This window comes from Sinocyclocheilus anshuiensis, unplaced genomic scaffold (genome assembly GCF_001515605.1).
Source record: "Sinocyclocheilus anshuiensis isolate Anshui unplaced genomic scaffold, SAMN03320099.WGS_v1.1 scaffold119, whole genome shotgun sequence".
Lineage (NCBI taxonomy): Eukaryota > Metazoa > Chordata > Actinopteri > Cypriniformes > Cyprinidae > Sinocyclocheilus > Sinocyclocheilus anshuiensis.
Window position 1 is genome coordinate 783,309 of NW_015549581.1, and position 10,627 is coordinate 793,935.

Genomic DNA, 10,627 nt, shown 5'->3' on the forward strand with positions numbered 1-10,627 from the left:
TAAAAAAATCAAGGAAAGGCCCTGCACAAATCTGTTTTGAGACTACTTTTTAAAAGTGCATAATGATAACCTTTGACAATGTTTAATTCAGGTGCGAAAAGAATTAATATCTATAGCGCATGAGCACAGAGAGATTTGAGAGTGCACAGGACACAGTCTGAGTGAGAGGAGACATGTTTTAAGTGCGCGCACTCTCTCCGGGCGAGAGCAGCGTCTATCTGAGCGCGCGCGTCCGGTTTTGTGCGAGAGCAAAGGAAATCCGCGCGCAAGCGGAGAGATTCGCGCTCGCGCATTGTATTAATGTGCTTTCGCGCTACAATAATGCGCTCTCGACATTTGTCATTAAAATAACGCCATATACATCTGCTCCGGCGGTGAAACAATGAATGAAAACTGATGAAAAGTGAAACTGATGACAGCTCACTCAGGGCGGGTCTGAGGTAAGACACCAGTCCAGTCTGTGCTGAAATGCCACTGTCAATCAAACTATCGTGGGAGGGGCCTGTTTTTGTGACGTCACACAGACAGGTATCTGAGATCGGCTTGATTTGAGAAAGGGGGAAAAATTTTAGTAGATTAAAAAAAAACCTCTGGGTGGATTTTTATCATTATAGGGTGGTTGTGTACACACACTGCCAACACACATTTCAGTTCAAACAACTTGTAAAAGTGCATGTAGCGTCCAATGACCCCTTTAAGATATCATGGCACTCTAAGGTGCGGCAAAAATACTTAAAAGATCACTATGATTTTACCACGGTATAAGCTTGCAAAAAGCACAAAGGTATTTTTTGGACATTTAACATAACTGAACCATGCTATTCTTGGAAGTACCTTGGAGTATCATGTAAAAGCCATGGTACTAAGGTACGTTTCCAAGTACCATAATATTACCATCTCTGCACCATGGTACTGCCATAGTGTATTTTTGTAAGCTAATGAACAACAACAACAAAAAAACATTGCATTATCAATGCCATTGTAATACCATGGTACACATTTTTGTGTGGGATACAAACACAAAAGTTGGTACATGTAAAATGTTCCTCCCTTTCTCTCTCTCTCTCTCTCTCTCTCTCTCTCTTCTTTCTTTGAGAGTTTATACAGATGCTTCAGGGGAGAGTGAGGGAAATAGCAGTTTTTTCACATCTATCTAGGTGGTGATTTCTCTGCTGTTGGTTTGGTGCGCTCTGAGCTATAAATGATTGCTCTGTATTTCACTGTTCTCCTCTGAGAAACTCAGACACCATCTTTACCTGCCTTTAATGATATTATGATGCACAAACTACTGTATATTAGCAGATGGCTTTTTGCTTTTTTTTATTTCAGGTGTGTATACGTAGAACCACTTGACCTGGTATGGTTGCCATGACCTAAAACCCCCACTTTTCTTAAATAATGACTTTGATCTCTCTCTCTCTCTCTCTCTCTCTCTCTGGCTCTCTCTCTCACACACACACACCTTCTTTCTAATGTCAGTTTCGCTTGTAGTCAAATGAGCGATGCCTTTTTAATCCGCATGATGAACTTCCTACTCACACGGCCCGACACATACACACACACGACTCCAGAGACCTGGGCTCTGATTACAGATGACGGATCCATCCGCTTAATTCCAAACACGAGATGGGAAATGTCGAAGTGGATCATCCCAAACCGCTGAATGACTGACAAGCGTTTCTGCCATGTGCACTGCCAGGAAATTATTTTCATAACAGCGAACGGCTTGATGAACTTTCAGGGATTCATTAGCCTTCAAAGGATATGACATCACTCAGTGTTTCTCAAGGGAACGGCGAGCAATTTGGAAGGCAAGAACGTGTGAATGCGTGTGAACATTTGTGACGCGGAGGCACCAGGCATCTTCAAAACACACAAAGACATCAGTCAGGATACCCTCGGGTCACGTTACACCCTTTTTATATCCCATTCGGATATCCTCTCTGCTGGAGGACAAACGGCCTGTTCAACTAAAGATGGAAAGCATTTTTAGCATGTTTTAGGAAAGAGGACAAGGATGGAAAGCATGTTTTAAGAGGACAAGAACTCCATTTCATTCATTTACCTTCGTTACTGTCTTCCTCTTTATAGTCTGGCTAGCACAATGCTAAATCTGTTTCTACACTGGTGTAAAGCTATCGGTGTCTCACACTTACAGCCTTGTCAACAGGATTTCAGAGAAAACAGTAAACGCCCGAGGCATAACAGGTCTCCTTGAGAGAAATGCTTTTCCCGTCTTTTAAAGTGAACTGTGTTCGATTTTCCCCTACGATTTTTTCCTTCTGCGCAATAAGCTTCTGCGGTAGTATCATCACCATGATATGGAGATCATGAACAAAACTGTGTGAAACAGTTATATAGGTGTGAATGTTTGACTAGTTTCAGCCAGTGTGCCAGTTTGATGTGTTGCTGTTGGCTTTAGCGAATTCAGCCTTTCTACTACATAAGGTATTTTTGACATTATGTGCAGCAGAAAGACTAAATTATAGTACAAAATAGCACAGACCAGTGGTTCTCAACCTTATACCCAGTTAGCAGGGAGCGTTATACACTATGCACCTATATTTACACTTACTATACACAATGCACTCATGCACTATGTACTCAGCTGTGTAGTGTATGAATTTTATATGGTTATTTTGTCATTTATTATAGGAGTCTGACAGCCCCTCTCCTCCGCTACATAATTAAAGCTGTGACAGTTGAGTGCATGAAGTGTCTAACATTTCACACTTCAATCATTTATTTAAATTTTTTTGGTTAATTAACTGCATCATCCGGGTATTTAAACTGCACTTTTTCCAATTTGGAATTTTCAGTGTGAACCGACTACTCACAATATTTATACTACAAAATGGCATAGAATGTTCATTCAAATTTATCTTGTCTTAAATAATGTTCTAAAATATTAGCACAAAAACTTTTATACATGATTCATGGAACGTGTTTTTATCTGAAACGTTTTAGTTGGATGTTCGTCTGACATCTTTTAAATGTTACTACTTGTTTTAGAATGTTCAAAGAACATTTAAAAGTAACATTCTGATAATCTTTGTACTAGTAATGTTCCCTTAAACTTTGCATAGCTATTTACAAAACTGGACTTTTTGTATGTTTAGAGAACTTTCAGAAATACTGTTTTCAAATGAATGGGAACAATGGGAATAGCAAAACGTTCTTATTTTGTTAGCTGGTTGGCCGGGACCTACAAGGGGGCCTCAAAATGACTAAACAATATTTAATATATTAAAATGTATATATTATTAATATATTAAAATAATCATATATATATATAAGGAAAATATTTATTTGTTTCCACCTCAGTAAGTGTATTATATTATATTATATTATATTATATTATACATTTGTGGTTAATTACATATATCGAAACTCTCATTTTATGTTAAAAAAGTCGAAAACAAGCAGCTTTGTCATTATTGTTAAGAATCACTGGCATAGACAAGTGCAGCGCTCTCTTATTTTTTTCCCCCAGATTATAATTGGTCCATTCCGATCAGTGCTGAGAAAAGTAGCATGTACCATTCAGCAAGGCTCGTTACGTGCTGTGTGGAAAATAATTTACACCTGAATAATGAAATTGAAAAAAAACACTGAATTGAAAACACACAGCAACTATAAAGGCGTTCAACTAACTGAGACTCAAACAATAACGCATACAGAAACACAATAGCAACACTAAACTTATCTTTGCAGGTGCAGTGCTAGCATTTGATTTGCAGGTGTACTATTAACAACAAAGAGTCTCATTTCTTACACACCTGCCTCTGAAAATGTTTGCTAAATGAGTTTTAGCAGCATATAAAGTAGGACATTTGACTAATTGCTGCTTCGTTTTAGCTTAAAGCACATCGCTAACTGTTTGTGTACATCTCTCTAGGCGTCATACACTCGCATCTCACACAAATTTTTGAAAGCTTTTCAAGTTGAATTGCTCTCATACCTGTTCCGTTCCTCAGAAACTGTTTCATGCTAATCACCAATCTATTGCTCTAGTTCCCTTCTTTACGCCCTGCTAACACAAGTCATTACACCCTGCTAGCAAACACTACAAATAGACTAGCTTAATGCTATTCTCTGCTAACCAAATCCATTAGAGTTTGCCAGCAAACCCTTTGCATAACATTGCTATCGCACCTCACAAACAAACCCAATCTGATTCTGTACTTAGCAAACAGATGTCGCTAAGATCACAATGCTAACAATGGAAAAATCACGGTGGACCATAAAAACAGTAGGCCTAGCGGTTAGCATCATAAAGCACACACAGTTGAACTGCAAACCAGACGAATCCCATATGAAATGCTAATTATGGATGAGAAACATTATTAGTCTTCATTTCAACATGAGTGGTGATTAAAAACATGGGAAAGTTGAGAACAAGAGGGCTTTTGTTAGACCTTCGAGAAGGCCATCGCTGAGTAATTGGATCAGGAATGGAGAACGAGGGAGCGCTGAGTATTCGGATTCCTGCCGTTCTTCTGTTACACGTGGCTGATTCCAGGAGAGATCAGGTTCAGGTTCATTCTTGGGTGTGAAGAAATGAGCCGGTGCCCATGAACAGATGAAGCATTGTGGAGAGAACAGCTGCTCGGGCCATCTCTCTTTCTCTCTCCGGCTCTCTTTTCTCTTCATCTGTCCAAACCCCCCTCTCTTCCTCTCGTTCAGCTCTCACGTCTAGACTTATGGCCTTTACTTTGGCTCTACCGCTGCTTGTCCTGTTTCAAATTCAGATCTCTATCCAATAAATATGCTGACCTTGAACACAAACCATCTTAAAAACGCAGCGCTATTGGAGAATATTTATGCTTGCTCATGGCTAAAGATTTGTTAAGAAATATTTAGATTAGTTATAAAACTGAAATCGCAATCATGCAATTATCAAATCTCAAAGGCTGCAATTTCTTTAAATAAATATATGCCCTGCATGTTCTTTTGGATATTATAATCTGCTTAAGGTAATTCAACATATGGCAACCATCTTCGCAAACTTGTAGACAGAAATGCTTATAAGACAACTGGGCTTCCTGCGTGTTTTAACGTATAAAAATGTAAAAAAAAAATAATAATATTAATAAATAAGACAGTCATAAATATTAGTATTGCATATTTAAATTATTAATTTAATATTATTTTTTATTAATTGTTATTTTATTAATATTATTACTATTTTATTTATGAATAATAATAGGTTTTTTTTTTAATAGCAATTTTTTTATTTTACTAGTAATAATAACAATTATTATATAATTATAATTATTATATAATAGTTATTATAGTTGATAAATAATTTTTTGCCAAATTGTGCAAATCACAAAAATTGCAATCACAATTTTTATCCGAAAAATTATAATTAGATTTTTCACCAGTGAAATATTGCAATAGTAATATATCTTGGTTTGTTCAATAATTTTACTAGTAATAATAACAATTATTATATAATTATAATTATTATATAATAGTTATTATAGTTGATAAATAATTTTTTGCCAAATTGTGCAAATCACAAAAATTGCAATCACAATTTTTATCCGAAAAATTATAATTAGATTTTTCACCAGTGAAATATTGCAATAGTAATATATCTTGGTTTGTTCAATAATTTTACTAGTAATAATAACAATTATTATATAATTATAATTATTATATAATAGTTATTATAGTTGATAAATAATTTTTTGCCAAATTGTGCAAATCACAAAAATTGCAATCACAATTTTTATCAGAAAAATTGCAATTTGATTTCCCCCCCAAATCACACAGTTCTACTTCGAACCCTATTAAACTTTGCTTCTTCTTTTTTTTGCGCTACAGACATGAATGTTACCTTAAAACATTTAGCTTGTTGAGTACACCTGTGCAGTTACTTTTCTAAGCGATCAGATGTACGATTTTGAACTAGACAACATGCTGAATAGACTTTATTTACGCTTGTCCCAGCCTTTTTTTGTTAGCGTCAAATTACATACAGCAGTATTTCCAGTACAGCTTAATGAGAATCCATATTTATGAGCTCAATTTGCACTAAATTCACATAAGTTGCTGTAAAACTGCCTTATAAGAAGGAAGACAGATTCTAAGGCAGCATTTCAAGACTCCTTTGAGTTTAGCAAGCTAACAAGGGATGAATAAAAACACGCTGGTTCTGAATCCAGAGGAAGTGGATTTGAGACAGACACTCACAAGAGAGAGGAGAGATTAAGGACAGTATTTAAACACACACACACACACGTACGTCGAGTTATCCAAGCCTTACAATGTTGTGTGAGGCAAATTTTGAATGGAAAGAGAGGGACAAAGTGAGAGATGCAGAGAGAGAGGCAGGCTGTGCTGGCGGAAGGTGCTGCTGCTATCCACATGGAATGCTAATGCTCCAGTCGGTGGGTGAGAGCCTATTTTGAGAGCAGGCCTGGTGTGTACCAGTGTGAGTCGCTCTCCTTACACATACAGGATATGGATCACATACAGTACAGTCTGCAGGCCATTCTAATCACATATCACATAAAAAAATTAAAAAAAACTTTTTTTTTTTTTAGTTTTTGTTGAACTATGGAAGCGCTGAATTCTCTTATCAATAGTATTTGATGCACTTTGTTTATTCTTCAATGTTTTTAGAAGTGAATTGATGTAGTGATTACGTTTTGATGTCATCGGGAACAAAGCCGCACATGCATCTGTTTCGCCGTTATAAGAGTTGCCATAGAAATGAATAATTTCAGAGTCTGGGGATGTGAAAGGCTCAGAGTCTCAGAGTTGTCATCTCATAATTACAGTAATTCTGACACAACATGAATGGAGCCGTTTCAAGACAACATTAAATTGCATTTGCATTTAACTTCTATAATGTGTTGTATTCATCAGGATTTGATTAGATTGTGAATCTTTGGCAAAGATTTGTTGATTTTATTTTTTACTGCCCCCATGACGATGATAATGTTGATTGTATCAGTTTTTTTCTATCAGTATTTTCTATCCATATTTTTATTTATTTGATGATTTTGATTTACTTGATTAAAAAAACTGTATTTTTGTGAAATATTATTGAAATTTAAAATGACTGATTTCTATTTTAATATATTTTAAATCTAATTTATTCCATGGCAAAGCTCAATTTTCAGGAGCCAGAAATCATTCTAATATTCTGAATTCTTATTATTATCGATGTTGAAAACAGCTGTGCTTCTTAATATTTCTGAGAAAACTGATATATTTTTTTAGGTACAATCCATCCATCCATCCATCCATCCATCCATCCGTCTGTCGACAACCCACTCTAATCCATATTTCTACACACATTTCTCTATGCTGACAGCCAACTGACCCATGTGGATTTGCAAAACAAAAGTTCCTCTTCACATTTATTTTATCATCCACCCTTATCTTGCAAGTTATTCTCTTCCAGCAGAGCTTGTTCTGAACACAGATGTTCAGATGTTCCTCCCTCTCACCGCTCTGACACGAGCCACGGTTCCTGCCTGCTCTTGTGCATGGCCCCACACGTGTGACTAAATGTGTTCATCGGAAATGTAGGTGTAATTTTTAGATTCTTTAAGCATGTCTCCTGATTCACGAAACATTCAGGGCATTCCTCACTCTCGATTGTTTTTCTAAATCGGCAAACCCCATCTCACCCTGATTTGGGTGAGGGAGAGAAAATATCACTCTGGAATTTTAATTTCCTGCAAGAGTGCAGCCACATGAATGTTCCATATTTTCCACTGTAGCCGATGTTATCGCATCAACATAAGAGCACAAAAAAATTCAAAATCTGTCGAAATCCGTGTTCGCCTGTGCGTACCCCTCCCCGGGGACATTTTGGTGAAAAACAAAACATGCTTATCTTTTCAAGAGCATAATGTGCAGGTATGGTGCCTCTATGAGTAGCTGGAAATATTGCAGGTTTTCTTGTTACATACAGGTTCTCGTTTGCTGAAAGCAGATCTGAATTGGTGTAAAACAAGATTTTGCAAATCTTGATGACAGGGCCTGCCTGGATTTCAAACTAGGGTCTGGGATCTGTGGTATCTATTAAGTAAAAAAAAAATTAAAAATTGTAAAATCTTTTTTAGGGATGTCAATTAACGTGTTAACATACTGTAATAGTTTTATTTATTTTTAAATACAAATTTAAAAATAAAAAATATAGTGCCCCACTGAATTGTAACATATGTGCGTCTGATAAAAGTCCAATATAAACTTGAAAAAATTAACAAATGCTACGCTATTAAAACTTGCATAATCACAAAATTGTATTTTTTTAAAGCAATGTTTCGTTCAGTTGAACTTCCTCAGGCATAAATGTTTTAAATTAAATTAAATTAAATATAATTTAAATGTTAAGTATTTATAATGCTTATATTACAGTTATTTATTACATTTAAATATTCAATTATTTAACATATTTACAGAATTTGAGTCAGCAATTCTAAAGTTAGAAATCATGACAAAACATTTATTGTAAAAAGTGCATTACAAAATTAAAAATGTTATTAAATATTTAATCTAACAATATTAAAAAGCAAATATTTTATATAATACTATACTTAAACATAAATCATATAATTCATATAATATTTTAATAATTTGCTTTAATACAATGACAATACAAAAGACTGTTAATTTGGGAAACATCTGTATAATGTCAAACTTAATATTTTATTTATTTTTATTAAATACAATACATAATATATTATTCATTTATTGAATTTATTAATATTTTATTTATTTTATTATTTTATTCAAATCACAAAAACACACATTTTTCACAAATGTCTTTACAAATGTCTATTTCAGGAAGGGAGATCATAATATTTGGGGGTCTTTGGCATTAAAAATTTTAAAAATAAAGCAATAATAATAATGACACTAAACTCTGGATGTTTAAATCTAATTTGTGAATGGTCATCAGTGGAAAAATATGCTTCTTGATGGCAGAATGTAATTGTGGCATTGACTAGCACAGGCTAATATAGGTCCATGTTAGCTAAACCTTGACTTGTTGGTTTGAACCTAACCTTTTTGGTTCATCTTAAACCACCTCACCATGATGTCCATAGCAGCAGGAAAGAAGCTACACAGCTTCATCTGTTCACAATTTTGATGCTAAAGTGCAGCTGCAGTTGTAAACAAATGGTTTTCTCGCTCTGTTCTGTGCATTTCACCTTTATCATCCCAGACAATCTCTCTTTCTCTCAGCCTAGAACGAGACCAGGAGATTGTTCCTGCTGTGAGGTCTAACTGCTCTCCTTCACACACACACACACACAGTTCCACAGCCCAGCCGTAATGTTCTGTGTCTGTTTCTGAAACCAAGCAGGGCGATACGAGTGAAAGAGAAGGTAAGAATTTCAAAAAATAGCCAGAAAATCGCATTTTTGTGTGTAGTTTGTCCCCCTAACCCAGACTAAACATCTTATGAGCTATGTCCCCCTTATTATACTCCCAGAATCCCCGTCACTTACTGCTTTACACACTGGCTGACCTACTTACAGCTGAACTCCCTGACAAGACAGCGAGACGGAGAAGAGGTAGAGAGGATGTCCACAATCAGAGAGTGGAAGTGTCGGCTCACGTGAGACTTCAGAGAGCTGTAATCCCTCAACAAAACAAACACAACAACTGTGCCCGGCAACGGATCGCCACCTCCCCGGCAACTGGCAGAGTGTTGTCTCCTGTTGACTGTGTGCTTTGTGAGTGTTTGTGAGTGTATGCAAGTAGGCCTATTATAGGATAGATGTCAGAAATGGCAACAATTTGAAATGTGGTGAATGAGCGAGACATGATAAAAGGCTACCTGTAATAGCAGGATGGCAAGTGTAGAAAATATAGAACTAGGAATGAGTGCAGGGGAAATGGAGGATGAGAGGCCAGTTAGATTTAAAAGAGACAATATAGAAGTATGGAGGCCTTTTTTCTGCCTTGGAGTAAAAATAAATAAAACTGCAACTGTATTTTTTGTAATTGTGACTTAATGTCTCACGAATGTTATTTTATATTGTAGAATATGACTTTGTATCTCACAATTGCTTTTTGTTTTTTAATCACAGCTATATATTTTAAAATGTGTAATAAAATGTATTTTCTCACAGTATTTTTATATCTCAAAATGTGACTTAATATTTCTTATTTCTGACAAGTATTTTATATCTTAAAATCTCACTTTGATCTTTTATGTCAAAATCTGACTTTATATCTGTCAGTTGTGACTTTGTCATCTCATAATTACAACTTTCTCACAATTGTGACTTTTTATATCACAACTACATATTTTATATTTTACATGTGATTTTATATCTCACAATTGCAACTTTATATCTCACAATATTTTATATCTCAGAAATGTGACTTAAAGGAGACATATTATGCCCCTTTTTACAATATGTAATATAAGTCTCTGGTGTCCCCATAATGTGTCTGTGAAGCTTCAGCTCAAAATACTCCACAGATCATTTATTATATCATTTTGAAAATGCCTATTTTGAGTGGAAGCAGAAACATGCTGTTTTTCGGGCCTGTGTCTTTAAATGCAAATGAGCTGCTGCTCCCCACCCCCTTTTCCAGAATAGAGCTGTGCCATTACAGCTCATACCTGCTAAGAACATCTGTTTTG

The 10,627-nt window shown here is 35.6% G+C and overlaps 1 protein-coding gene across 1 annotated transcript in view; it reads right to left on the bottom strand.

Moving 5' to 3' along the window:
• The window catches only part of LOC107657744 (matrix metalloproteinase-16-like), a 57,131-nt gene that overhangs the window by 24,323 nt on the left and 22,181 nt on the right, over window positions 1–10,627 (bottom strand). Inside the window, exon 4 of the mRNA XM_016445968.1 lies at window positions 9,508–9,605. Coding sequence (XP_016301454.1) covers window positions 9,508–9,605 — 98 coding nt within the window. The remainder of the gene's footprint in view (window positions 1–9,507; window positions 9,606–10,627) is intronic.